At 49.8% G+C, this 14,884-nt stretch overlaps 1 protein-coding gene across 2 annotated transcripts in view; it reads right to left on the bottom strand.

The window, feature by feature from the left end:
- Positions 1 to 14,884, bottom strand: part of GRIK4 (glutamate ionotropic receptor kainate type subunit 4) — a 337,584-nt gene that overhangs the window by 185,168 nt on the left and 137,532 nt on the right. For both annotated transcript variants that reach the window (XM_017523559.2, XM_037736753.1), the window contains exon 3: positions 6,726 to 6,890. In XM_017523559.2, the coding sequence (XP_017379048.1) occupies positions 6,726 to 6,890 (165 nt within the window). The remainder of the gene's footprint in view (positions 1 to 6,725; positions 6,891 to 14,884) is intronic.

Raw genomic sequence — 14,884 nt, 5'->3', positions numbered from 1 at the left:
ACACCTTGAGGGCAGGGGTCATGTCTATTTAGGCACGGCAAAAAGAAATTGCTCAATAGATGTTTGCTCAACTGAACTGAAATGATCCCAAATGAGTCCAGTGGAACTGAATTATGGTCTTACCAGTGGCCACAGCCTGGGCGTCTGGGAATTGATCTTTCGCTCCCTGTGAAGGGTGCCCTGCTCAGTAGAAATGGAAATCATTTATAAAGGACCTCCGCTCTGGAACCCCTGTACCCCGATTCTGTAGACCCTGGCTGTCTGAGCAGTTTGTAGGAGGTATAGGAAGGGAGGGAGATGTGCTTTACCTCTGCCTCCCAGGCAGCAGGGAAGAGAGGGCACCAAAGGCGTGAGTGACATCACCACGGAAACTAAGTTTCCCAGCCAGCAGAGTTGGAAGGCTCAGCTGCCAGAATAAAAGGCCACAATGGGGTGTGGTAGCCCCATGAAGGGACTTCTTCCTCTCAAAATGCCAGCACTGGCGTGCATTGGAGTCCCCTTAGAAGCCCAGGCTGGATGGGGGTGGTGGGGTGAGGGGCAACTTACTCCTTTCTGCATCTTCACAGGGTCCGTCCTCCAGACAGAGCGCAGTTCAGGGAGGGGAGGCTGTGGCTGTGTTGCAGATCATCCAGAGGGGCTAATGGTAGGTGCCACTGACTGCAGCTCCCTCCAGGGAAGGAGCAGCTTCCTGGATGGACCCAGGAGGCCGGGTCCTCCTGCCTGACAGTGAGGAGCTGCTCAGTGCTCTCCGGGACCAGGTGGTAAACAACCCTGGCCCCACAGGGCTCGCAGAGACATGGGCTGGGGAGGGCTGGGAGAATGCAGAGTCCTTCCATGGAAGCACTTCCTGATGCTGCAGTCTCAGTGGAGCAGAGGGTGCGGTCTCCCTCTGGGCCTGTTTATACTGCACAGACCACATGTGAAGCCCTGGCCAACTCAGGGCAAGGCGAACAATTGCCTCCATCACTTCCAGAGAACCATCTTGTGCCAAAGCTGTGCCAAAGCTGTCAGGAACGCAACCCATTCTGAACTCTCTGGGAGTGGACAGTGGACTAAATGGACTGGCCTTGCTGGCCCTCAAGCCAAGGAAGAAAGCGTGCGAGGGTGGGAGTGCCACACCCCATGATGGGGGCCCCTGGCGTCCAAGAACGCAAGACTGCCACCACCTCCCCTCACCAACAGCATGCCATGCAAAGCCCTCACCGGGTCCTCAGCCACCATGCAAGCAGCAATACCATTTACTGGGGCTTTCCAAGTGCCAGGTACACACACCACCTGAATCCCTACAACAACCCTGAGAGGGAGGAGTCACTATACTAATGCAGCTACTACTAAGTAGCATTTAGTGAGAGAACACACTACGCCAGGCACTGCTCTAAGTCTTGGAAGCACCATCTCACTTAATCTTCACAACAACCTCATGAAGTAAGAACTCTTCTTATTTTACAGAGGAGGACTGTCAGGCATAGGAGATAATCCCAGGGTGCTGGTAAAGCCAGGATTAGAATCCCGGTGCATCCAACTCCAGAAGTTGCTCTATACTGAAGCCAGGCTCTCTCCTTTGTCCCCACGTATACTCTCTGTTTTAGGCATGCCATCTGTCACTTCATCCCAAGGTATCCCATTTTTTTCCTGCCTTCAGCCTTTGTTCATACTATTATGCCATCTACCTAGATTCCTTCTTCCCTCTCTTCATCAATCAACATTCCAAGGTCCGGCTGGGGACCTCACCTGACCCATAGCCTGCTCCACCTACCTCCTAGCTCTGACCTCCTGCTCCCCTGTCTGAGCCACTCATGGGCACGTTCTCTGGAGAGCCACCTAAGACAGTGTCATTTTGCAGATATGTCCGTCTGAACTTCTTCCTGGAGAAGATCTTGAGCCTCGGTTTCCCCATGTGTAAAATGATGGGGTTAGACCAGATGATTTCTAAGCACAGCAATTCAATGCGTGACTGAGCCCATATCATGCCTATGATGTGGGTAGCTCCAAGAAGGGGAGAAAGGCATGTTTGCTGAATGACTCATCGCTATTTGTATGATTTTCTCTTCTGGCTTCTTGCTTTTTCTTCCTTACTCCGACTTCAATTGATTCTGTTGAACTGAAGGAGGGGTGCTAGCCCTCACTTCTTAGAGGCAGCTCTGAATCACCAGAGGTCATGCCCATGGAGCCTGCGGGAAGCTCGAAGCCTGAGCAGGAGGTGCAGCCATGCGCAGCTGGAACGCTACGCACCGTGCCCCCTCCGGGAACTGGAGCCACGGGAGGCTGGATAACGAGAGCGCCTCTAGTTTCAAGGGGAAACAGTGTGGACAGCTGATAGCACACTTGGCCTCACAGAGACAAACTGAGGTACAGGTGAGAGGTTGACAGGGAAGCCCCTGCTTCTGGTTCTGCAGTAAATTAAACCTCACACTGGCTCCAGCAGCAGCAGGGATGGTGCCTCGGGGTGTTTGAATGGTAAAGGGTGGCGCTTAGTTAAGTTCTAATACATTAGCCGCAGAAGACACGCTGATCTATAGAAACAGAGGAGGGCAATGCTTGTGGGAGCTTCCTGCAGAAGAAAGGCTGAGGTTCAGATAAGACACGGAAGGGAAAGGAGGAAGGGCCAGGTGGGACGGGAGCTGACCTAATAGGTCTTGTCCATCCCTGTTGCTTTAGATCTGGGGGTGTGTAGAAGGAGTTGGAAAGTGAAACAACTTCAAGAGCCTGGGGCGATAATGGTGAAAGGGCAGAGCGGGGGGATGTCAGAGGCAGGCTGGAGAAAGCTTTACAAGTGATCCTCACTTTACATAAACCCATTATATGAAAATCCGTCTAACTGAACCCAAGAAACAGGGGGTGATTTTCTCCTCACATCTTTCCAGTTTCCAGGCTGGCTATTAATTAATGCCCCGTGTGACTCTTTTCATCTCAGAGCCCCGCTTTCAACCATCAGACGAGGGCACTGACCTCTGGATTCCAGCGTCGTTAGCTTCTTTACACTTCATAATCTTTGATTCTTGAAATAACCGTTGCTTCCCTCAACCGATTCTCCCACCCTGAATAGGATTCATTAAGTGTGATGTGGACAGAGCTTTCTGAAATCCCCGTTACTCAAAGTAAGGCACAACAGTGCCCTGCTGGAGTGCCACAGCCCCAACTTCAATCAGAGCCTCTGCTTTCCACAATCAAAGACATTATCACTAGGGTCTCCTTCATCCCCCAAAGCAGATTCCCTGGCCACAGGGTGACAGGTGTAAGGGTTGGGGCAGTTGTCCAGAGCCCCAGAGCTACTCGAATTCTTTTTAAATTAATGATGTGAATTAGCCCTGGGTCACTAGCCCAGGGCAAAGCACGGCCTTTGGCATTGGGCAGCAGCTGGCCTGAGGTGGCTCACCACAACTTTCAAAGGCTCAGGGCTATCAGATGCATCAAGCCCAGAAAACTGGAAAGAGAAGGGGGCTATCCAATTACGATGGATGCTGACATTAGGCAGGCCACCTGAGAACAGCCCTGCAGACAGTGCTACCACATAAGTAGGGCTGAACTTTGACACAGAAGAGAGAGGGGGAGGCTGGTAATAAGTTGGGAGGAAGCCTGTTCAAATGTGGGGTGAGAGAATAAAGCCAGCAACAAAAGCTGCAGCTGCCACTTCCTGAAGGCCTGTATGTGCATGGTGCCAAGCATTTCACCTACATTGTCGCAGGGAGTGTTCCCAGTGACCCCATGAGGCCATATTACCATTGCTCCCATTTTATGAACAGGGAAAGAGACAGGCACAAAATGGTTAAACAGCCTGTCCATGTCACACAGCTAATAAATGGTAGACCCAGGATTTAACGGTAGATGCTGGTCAGACTGGTTCTAAAACCCATGCTCTGAATGTTTATACAACATAGCCTCTCAAAAGTAGGGATCATGGAGCCCATCTCTACTAAAAGTACAAAATTAGCTGGGTGTGGTGGCTCGTGCCTGTAATCCCAGCTACTCAGGAGGCTGAGGCAAGAGAATCACTTGAATCCAGGAGGCGGAGGTTGAAGTGAGCCAAGATTGCACCACTGCACTCCAGACTGGCGACAGTGTGACTCCATCTCAAAAACAAACAAACAAACAAAAGATGCCCAAAGTTCTATAACGTGGAATAAAGATATCAGTTTCCTTTATTCCTGATTCATTTGGTTCAATATTTTAGATGTATTGACTTTACTAAGTCAGGCTGCATGGGTCACTGGAAGAGGAAATTTACATCTGCTCATCATGCCATCCATGATGAGCAAATCTCGGCTCTCTCAGTTCTGCCAGAGAAGTCCTGAAGAACTGAACAAGAGAGGGGCTGGCTTTTCAAAGTATGGACTACTGAGCTATTCAGAAATCTGGACCTTTGTCTGAGAGTTGCACCCCTGGACAAAGAAACACTGTTGACTGGACTAGGGGGTTCGCAAGGAGTTGTTGCTGGCATTTCTGATTTCATTTGCAAGATCCTGGGAAATCTGAATCTTTCTTCCATTATACAGAAATTAACATCTATGACAACTACAATTCTTATCTGTTCCCCGTTGAATCCTCATGGCCTAGAATAAAATATAATAGGCACTCACTAAATACTTATTGACTGAATGAATAAATGAGCAACTATTTTGGCCCTTGTTCCTCCATGTCTTCTTCTGGAGGAATCTGTGCCTATAGATGCTGTTGGCCTCAATGGCCCTGTTCTATACAGTGTGGCCCTCCCTCAGTCATAGGACCAGGAGGGACCAGGAGTAGATATACTCTCCAAGGGTTGTAATTAGGCAGCTTGGCCAACACCTGCAACTTTTGAACCTAGCCACGCTGCAAGTGGAGCTGGTCCAGTCAGAGGCAGACCCTGGGGATGCAAACTGAGAGGCACTGTGGGAAGCTGTCACTGATGTGCACCCTAAAGAGAGACTGGAAGCCACCTGAGGGCAGGAGCTCATGTATCTTGTTTCCTGCTTTGTTTCTAATGCCTGATATCCTGAATCATGCTTGGGATACAGTCAATGCTCAATAAAAGTCTCTGAATGAATAAACAGAGAGTCAGTCAGGCCTGGGTAGTTATTATGGACGAGTACATGATGAATAAACCAGGGAGCCCAAACTAGGAGAGAGGGAAGAGCCCAGATCCAACACCACAGGAGCATGAAGGAAGCTCTGAGAGGGAGAAAGGTTGGCGAGTCTCCAGAACCACTGCCTGCATCGCGTCTTACCTTTTCTGGATCTCACAATACCCCATGTGTTATGCTTGGGCCCATGTGTATGTATTTATTTTCTTAACCCTAACACCCCAGGCCAGAGCTTTGCTGGATCCTCAGATGGAGGACCAGATGTGCTGGGGAAAGTTGTTCTTTTGTTTTGTTTACTTATTTTTGTCACTGAGTGTGGCCAAAGGTTGAAATGGGTTAGAAAGGGAGGACATGGGGACTCTTCAAAGTCTTAGGGAACAGATGCTATTATCTCTGATTTGAGGGGCTCTTCTCCTGCCCTCTGAACTGGAGCTGTTCCATTTCTAGCTTAGCCACAAGCTGTCAGCCCACTAACTTGGGGCTCGTCTTGTAAAGTTGTCAAGGTGATATGAACGACACGCCGGAGGACTGCAGGGAGGTGTCGTGACTGTGCGCTGGGCATGCAGGCTCCAGGACCAGCTCAGCCATTGACTAGCTCTGTGGTCTGGCAAATGATTCAGTGGCTTTGAGCCTCAGTTTTTTTTCTAAAGTGGAGGTGATAACACTTAACTCTTAGGTGAGAATTAAAAGCAGCACCCAGCACATAGTAGGGTCTCCATATGTATGCCTTGAGTGACCTACTACGTATGCCTGTAAAGCACTGCAATTCACAGATTTTCCCATATTTAAAATAATTTGAATCTCACAATAGGCTGGGTGTGGTGGCTCGCACCTGTAATCCCAGCACTTTGGGAGGCTGAAGTGGCTGGATCACTTGTGGTCAAGACCAATCTGGCCAACATGGAGAAACCTTGTCTCTACTAAAAATACAAAAATTATCTGGGCGTGGTGGTGTGCCCCTGTAGTCCCAGATACTGGGGAGGTTGAGGCACAAGAATCACTTCAATGCAGGAGGCAGAGGTTGCAATGAGCTGAGATCCTGCCACTGCACTCCAGCCTGGGCAACAGAGACAGACTCTGTTTAAAAAATAATAATAAATATAACCTCACAACAACCTGCAAGATTTGCAAAATAGAGCCTAGTATTCCTATTTTAAAGATGAGGAAACTGAGGTTTGGCCAGGATAAGTGACTTATCTGAGACTACCCAGAGAGTGAGTGGCCAAATTCCATCCTAAGTCCCAGTTTCTCCCACAGCACTGCCCTTAGCAGCACAAGGAAGCAAGGCAAGCAGTCAGACATGTAATGGCTATGAAACCCTCGAGCTGGCCACCTCTCTTGTCACACATGAGGTTTCATTCAGGGATTTGTGGACAAAATGTCCAGAAGATGAATGAATCAGTATATGGAGCAATGAACAAGTGGATGAATGAATGAATGGGTATCCTGTCTTCATTCTACTCCACACGTGATTCGCAACAAAACCTAGGAATCACATCCAGGCTGAGAGCCTCACAGGACCTCCTGGTTCACGTTTCTCTCCTTTCCCTGGAAATATCAGTATCAGATATCTCAGAGGCCTGGTGATTGATGGGTGCAGCTCACACCACTGCTCATCCAGCCCCTGCCAGCAAGGGAAGATGCAGCCCTGCCCAGTCTACGTACTGGTTTCTGCAGTCTCGTACTCGCTGTCTCTGAGAAGCTCAAAGATGTCCACTTCGACCTTGGCCCTGCCCAGCCTCTCAGGAGCGCGGTTGATGCGATTCTTGGCCAGGGTGATGGAGAGCCGCTCCCCTCTGCTGCACTCCATGGGGTCGTCCAAGATAGCAGCTGTGGGCAGGCAACCACAAGGAGACAATTGGTACTCCACCACTACTATTACCCTCCTCCTTCTCCAGCCTCCCCCTGCTGCCACCTTCCTCTTCCAGGCAGCTCCCCAAGCCCCTCTCCATCCTGCCACGCTCAGAACCGTCCCCCAGACCAAGTCCTCTCCAAGCTTAAGGGTCTTGGTTTACAGCCAGGTGTAGCAGTGAATTCTAACGTGGATGCACACCTCAGGAACCCTGTAATACCAGGGCAGGCCGCTAGGGGTCCTGTCTGCACGAGGTCCCAGATCCAGGCATCCTGATACTTAGATACCTCCCTGTCCCCACGCACACAGGCAGGTAGGCATTGCACAAAGTGAGGCGGGTCGTGGCAATCCTTTCAAATAGTATTCTGGGCACATGAGGAACTCTCCCTGAGGTGATAGAGGGTTAAAGAATGCCAGGTCTATGAGGGAGGGCTGTGGTCTCAAGGAGTAGCTGCCCCACACTGCTGAACGAGGCTCCCCAGGCTCTGACACCGATGGGCCATGGCACCAAAGTGAGCTACTTCGTTTCTCGGAACCCTTTTTCCTCACCGAACATCAGAAATGGTAGCTCACAGGGTTGGTGTGAGGATTCAGTAAGATAATGTATGGAAGTGGCACAGCACACAGACTTAATCAGTGTGACTTATTCAGTGTGGATGACTGCAGTGGTGTAATACCAACAGTTGCCCAACTTCTGGGAGCAGTGTTAAGGATAAGTGTTATGGTATCACAGACAGCTGGCTTCCAACCCCAGCTCCAGCCCTCCCTAGCTCTGGAACCTCAGTTGCCTCGAGTATAAGGAAGTAGGGAGAGCCTTGGGCTATTGTGAAGATTACAGGATATGGCATGGGTTCGACACAGTTATCTTGCACACAGTAGGCAGCCAATACATCTAGCTACAGAGCTTCTTCGTTCTCTTGATGGAGATGTTACAAAAATGAAAAACTTGTCCACACAAAAACTGTACACAAAAATACATAGCAGCATTATTCATAATTGTCAAAAAGAAACACAAATGTCCATCAATTGATGGATAAATAAAATGCGGTTTAGCCATACCATGAAATATTATTCAACAATAAAAAATAAAAGGTACTGATACACACTACAATACGAAAAACATTATGCTAAGTGTGGCTGGACATAGTGGCTTATGTCTGTAATCCAAGCACTTTGGAACGGTGAGGCAGGCTGATCGCTTGAGGTCAGGAGTTCGAGACCAGCCTGGTCAATATGGTGAAACCATGTCTCTACTAAAAATACAAAAATTAGCCAAGTGTGGTGGCATGGCGCCTATAATCCCAGCTACTTGGGAGGCTGAGGTACGAGAATCACTTGAACCTAGGAAGCGGAGGTTGCAGTGAGTTGACATAGCGCCATTGCACTCCAGCGTGGGTGACAGAGCGAGACTCCATCTCAAAAAACAAAGAAACAAATGAACCATTATGCTAAGTTTAAAAAGCTAGACATATACACAAAACACATATTGAACAGTTCTATGCATATGAAATGTCCGGAATAGCTGAATCCACAGAGGCAGAAAGACTTGTGGTTGCTTGGGGTTAGAAGAAATGGGGAGTGTCCGCTAACACGTGCGGTGTTCTTTTTGGAGGTGATGGAATGTTTCTAAAATTGTGATAATGGTTGCACTATTCTGTGAATATATGAAAAACCACTGAATTATACACGTTAAGTAAGTTATGTGGTATTTGAGTTATATCTCAATAAAGCCATTATATTAATAGAAATAAAAGAAATATCAACCTTATCTTTCAGAGCTTGAGAACCCAGAAAAGCAGCACGGGGAATCAAGCCACATAAATTTCCTGACACGTGGCCCTTGAATGTCTGCGCGGGCACAGAGACTCAGGTTCTATGGTGTGTTTTCTGGGGATTGCTCCATACTCACTGTAATCCATCCCACAAACAAAAAATCAGAACACAGAATATTGCAAAGCCTTTTTTCCTTGATTTGTGAATTTATTTACATGCATCACTTCATTGAATAATTGAAGTTAAATGTCATTTACTCAGTGTGACTGTCTGGGTTTCTCAGTAACCCTCTTGTTCTGGTCTTGCTTCCCTGAAGTGGGGGTGTGGGGCTGATTTAAGTGTTCCCAGGCTCTTCAGTCACATATATGGTGCTCTGACCACTTCTACAGATGGCTAATCACCCCAGGTATGTGTGGACTTTGCTAGCTGATCCCCAGAAGCCAACAGGCTTGCCCCTGGACCTCTGAAAACTCACCCAGATAATATCCTCTCCTTCCTTCTCCCTGTCCTTCCTACACCCCAGTGAGATGGTTTTTAGACTGTGGAGGCAGCTATCCTTCCCTTTGGGCCAAAGGAGCTCACTGTTACCAATGTGTCTATCTACAACCTTCTATTTAACAATCACTTGTAATAAGATAAATAAAGTAGTAAAATAATCTCTCAGAAAACGTGCGCACCCCCTGTGGGTCTGGAACCCGGAATGTTTTGATGTAGTTGTTCATGTTTCAGCATCATGCTGGGCCTGGCTCTGGCTCATCAGTGGACAAAGGCTGCAATTACACCTGCAGCACAGGAGGCAGTACACACCAGAGGGTCTGCTCTGGAGCCTAGCAGTGCCATCTATTCCCATCTTGTTTTGGCAAAGTCAGCATTCAAGAGTGTGCCATAGACTTCAGCGGGTCCCCCCAAATTCATATATTGAAGCCCCCACCCCAATGCAACTGCCTTTAAAAATAGGGTCTTCAGCCATCCTGGCCAACATGGTGAAACCCTGTCTCTACTAAAAATACAAAAAAAATAGCTGAGCGTGGTGGTGCGCACCTGTAGTCCCAGCTACTTGGGAGGCTGAGGCAGGATAATTGCTTGAACCCAGGAGGCAGAGGCTGCAGTGAGCCGAGGTCACACCACTGCACTCCAGCCTGGTGACGGAGTGAGACTCTGTCTCAAAAAAAAAAAAAAAAAAAAAAAAATAGGTCTTTAGGACATACCTAAGGTTAAATAAGGTCATTAGGATGGGGCCTTGATCTGATAGGATCAGTGTCCTTATAAAAAGAGACACTGGTGACTCACACCTGTAATCCCAGAACTTTGGGAGGCCAAGGCAGCTGGATCACTTGATGTCAGGAGTTCAAAACCAGCCTGGCCAACATGATGAAACTCTGCCTCTACTAAAGATACAAAAAAATTACCCAGGCATGCTGTGTGCCTGTAATCCCAGCTACTAGGGAGGCTGAGGCACGAGAACCACGTGACCTAGGAGGTGGAGGTTGCAGTGAGCCAGCAGGATCATGCCACCCCACCCCAGCCTGGGCAACAGAGTCAAACTCTGTCTCAAAAAAAAAGCTGGGCACAGTGGCTCACACCTGTAATCTCAGCACTTTCGGAGTCCAAGGCAGGCAGATCACCTAAAGTCGGGAGTTCAAGACCAGCCTGGCTAACATGGTGAAACCCACCTCTACTAAAAATACAAAAATTAGTCAGGCGTGATGGTGGGTGCCTGTAATACCAACTATTCGGGAGACTGAGGCAGAAGAATCACTTGAACCCAGGAGGCAGAAGTTGCAGTGAGCCGAGATGGCACCATTGCACTCCAGCCTGGGCGACAACAGAGCAAGACCCCATCGCCAAAAATAGAAAAGAGAGAGGCACCAGAGCTCACTCTCTTTTTCTCTCCACCACATGAGGACAGAACAAGAAGATGGCTGTCTGCAAACCAGGGAGACGGTCCTCACCAGGAACCAACTGCCTGGCACCATGATCTTGAACTTCCAGCCTCCAGAACACAGAGAAACATTTCTGCCATGTAAGCCACCCAGTCTGTGGTATTTTGTTACGGCAGCCCGGACGCCAGTCTGCCATGTAACACCATACAGTGGGCTCACAGAGCATCACTGCACACACCTTGAGACGGAGGGATAACGAGCAAGTGGGAAATAGAGAACATGGGAATCTTATATTAACGGGAGTATCACCCTATTCCTCTTTCCCTGCCCACAGCATCTAATGCAGAATTCTATGCTTAAAGCTATCAGGCTGGTCATCGCCAACTCACTAAGATCTAAAATCTCATCCTCTCTACCTCCCAACCCCTGTGCCATTCAGGGACCCACTTTTCATTAGGTTTTCAACAGTGATTCATGTCTGGCTGGAAACAGCCCCAACCAGTGGTTGGCTGGCATGAAACATATGAGGATCAGAATAATTAGGATGACAACAGGTAGCCGCACTTTAGAGCTGTAGACATCAATGACAAGGTGAAGGCTCAGGCTCTCTTGAGACACCAGAGAAACATGTCCTCAACAGGCAGTTACCAAACAGTGCGCTTCCTCAGTAGTCCCAGGAGGGAGGACCAGATGGATGAAGGAGAGCAGCTTGCTCAAGACTTAATATGCAGCGAATGCTCACGGCTTGCGCTGTGTTCCCCAGGCCTGGCTGCCTGGCTGGGCTAGGACGCTCTGAGTCCCAGCTGCTGCCTAATGAGGAAAAATATGATCCGGCACATCCTCCAGCCCCAGGGACTGCCCTGCAGAGAAGCCCTGAGCCACAGTGAGGCTGGGAGGTCTGAGGCTGCAGTAAGGGCAGGACTGAGATAGGGAAAAGCTTTCAGAGACCTGGGGCTTCCCCCTCTTTCCATCCATGGGGCCTCAGTGCACAATGACTCTTCCAGCCCAGGTGGACTCAAGATGCCTCCAGCATGCCCAGGAAGCCGGGATCCCTTGCACTACCATTGAGCCTTTCTCCCCATGAGCCCCAAGCACTTCACCCTCTGCCCAGTCCTGAGCTCTAAGGCTAATGCCAAGGAAAGGGGAGCCCCTTCATTGTGACCTTCTCACCCCTGCAAGCTCCTCTCCATGTTCTCGTCCCATGCTTGTGTCAACGCTGGAGGGGACTCCTCCCCCTGCAGCTCCTTCCAGCTCACCCCTAGTGGGATACAGCCACTGGCCTGCTCAAGGTTCTCAGGACATCCCCACTCTCAGAAGAGCTATCCCAGTTGAGTCTTTTCAGATGTGCTGAAAACTTATGAAGCATAGCCTTTTGGGATTTAAGGTCAACCCACAAGCAGGGGAAAGACGTACAACAGGATGTGAAGAGCTGTCCCAGTTGAGTCTCTGGCACGGCTGAGGCCCCTTTCTGTCCTGTCTGGTTTCCATACATCTCTGCAGTCACAGCAGCTCCTTCACCCCCACAAGGTGACAAAGCCTCCATGCAGAGGCCTGGACTGGCCCGTTAACCCTCCTCCATGTCTTTGCCAATGCTGTCCCTGTCCCTTGTTCCCCCTTTCCCTACCAGGGCTCTTCTCTTCTCCCTCAGACACCTCTTTCAGGAAGCCCTCCCTGACCCCCTAGCCATAGTGCGCTCTTTCTCCTCAGATTTTCTGAGAATCTCCCACCACTCCAACAGGCTGTTCCTTGCACGCTGCCTTGGAGGAGTATTTATCTTTCTCTCTGTACCTGTGAGTTCCCTCAACTGCTTGTATATCCCACCCTCCATATCTGTGGGTTCTGCATCTGCAAATTCAAGCAACCATGGATTGAAAATATTCAGGAAAATAAACAATTAAAAATAACAATACAATAATAAAAATGACACTAATAAAAATAATAGTATGGCAACTATTTGCATAGCATTTATACTGTATTAGGTATTAGAAGTAACATAGAGATGATTTAAAGTATACGGAAGGACGTACATAAGTTATATGCAAATACTACACATTTTACACAAGACACTCGAGTGTCCCCAATTTTGGTATCTGAGGGAGGTCCTGGAACCAGTCCCCAGTGGATACCAAGAGACGGCTGTACTTAAAAATTCCGGAGTAATCCCTCTTTCCTTTGAGTCTTCTCAAACTCCCCATCCCAAATTAATTTCCCCTTCCTTTGAACTCCCACAGAAATTCCTCTGCACCCTTCATTAGACACAAGCCACTTCTGAGTTTTTCATTATGCTGATTTGTCTATCTTTTCAGCTCCTTGAGGGTGAGGACCACACCTGATTCATCTCCGTAGCCACACGATTCTGGACACAGAGCAGGCCCTTAATGAATGGTTATTGAGTGAATGAATGAATAATTCAAGGCCGCTTGTCTTTTCATCCCCTACAGCCAGTAGTACACGTGGCGCCCGGCGATGCTGCAGTCAGCATTAGGCGATGTGTGGACAGACAGCAGCCCCCATGCCCAGGGGTCCACAGGGTGGACAACCCGCCAGAGACCTCCAGGGTACTCCAGGGCTGGCTGCGCTCCTCCTGCTCTGTGGGTAAACTGGACTGGGGCTGGCCCTCCCGCCACAAATTCTCAACGGCCCAGAAGTGACCCCTCAGGTTGGAAAAGCAGCCTCCTTAATCTCTCGGTTCTTCCAGAGCCTTGCTGCTGCAGATTTCCACGCACTAAAGTAACTCTTACCCTTTTAAGGGGTGAAATAAAGAGGTTTTACTGGAGAGTCTTTATAGGCAGTATCTATAACACTGCCTGTGGCCGTTTGGCTCAGCCAGATACAGCCCTGTATTAACAAGAAAAAGTGATGGTTTGCACCTTGGGGAGCGCGTTAGCTGTGCTCCCAGCTGACCCCGGCTGCTTGCTCTCTCTCGGAGGCACAGCCACAGCCCATCCCCATCACTCATGTGGCACCTCCATGGCACAGAGGTGTCCTTCAGCCCCTTGTTCTTGGTCATCCCTCTTGCTGGAGGAAATCACACCACCGTGCAGGCTGCTCCTGCCACTAACTCACACCTTCGTCCACACCTGGGGTACCAGGCTGGGCCGCTACCAGCCTCGGAGCTTGCTCAGCCAGCTCCTCCCACACCACAGACCCTTCGCATCGGCTGGGGCTGCCATTGACTGGTACACCACAGACTGGAAGGCTTAAGCCACAGAAATTCCCTTTCTCACAATTCCAGAGGGTGGGGGTCCAAGATCAAGGTGTGGGCAGGACTGGCTTCCTCCAAGACCTCTCTCCTCGGCATGCGGGTGGCGCCTTCTCCCCGCGCCTGCAAGTGGTCTTTCTTCCCTTATGCCTGCCTGTGTGCTGAGCTACTCTTCACGTAAGGACAGAAGTCAAACTGGATCAGGGCCAAACTCAACAACTGCACTTTAACTTTCTCACCTCGACACCAAACAGTCACATTCTGATGTCTTAGGGGTTAGGTCTTCAACATAGAAATTGTAGAGAGGAGACAGTGTAGCCCCTAACACTGCCTTCACCTCTAATCATCACCCCATTCTCAGCCCTAACACCACCCTTCACCTCCAATCATCGCCCGGCTCCCAGCACTAACACCGCCCTTTCCCTCCAATCATCGCCCAGCTCCCAGCACTAACACCGCCCCTCACCTCCAATCATCACCCGGCTCCCAGCACTAACACCGCCCTTCCCCTCCAATCATCGCCCGGCTTCCAGCACTAACACCGCCCCTCACCTCTAACTACCACCTGGCTTCCAGCCCCAACACCGCCCCTCACCTCTAACCACCACCCAGCGTCCTGCACTAACACAACCCCTCACCTCTAATCATTGCCCAACTCCCAGCACTAACACCACCCCTCACCTCTAACCATCATCCAGCTTCCAGCCCTAATACCACCCCTTCCCTCTAACCATTTATGTGGATACAGACCCTAACACCACCCTTCACCTCCAACCATCGCCCAGCTCCCAGCCCCTAACACCATCCTTCAACTCCAACCATTGACCGCCTCTCAGCACTAACACTGCCCTTCACCTCTAACCATCGCACGACTCTCAGCCCCTAACACCATCCTTCACCTCTAACCATCACCCTGTCTCAGCCCCTAACACCGCCCTTCACCTCTAACCCACACCACCCTTCACCTGTAACCATCAACTGGCCCTCAGCCCCTAACACTGCCCTTCACCTCTAACTTTCACCCTGCTCTCAGCCCCTAACACTGCCCTTCACCTCTAACCATCACCCTGCTTGCTCAGCCCCTAACATCACCCTTCACCTCTAACCATCACCC

Source organism: Cebus imitator, unplaced genomic scaffold (assembly GCF_001604975.1).
Source record: "Cebus imitator isolate Cc_AM_T3 unplaced genomic scaffold, Cebus_imitator-1.0 Scaffold28, whole genome shotgun sequence".
Lineage (NCBI taxonomy): Eukaryota > Metazoa > Chordata > Mammalia > Primates > Cebidae > Cebus > Cebus imitator.
Note: the sequence above shows the minus strand (reverse complement) of the source record. Positions and strands in the feature narration are given on the sequence as shown.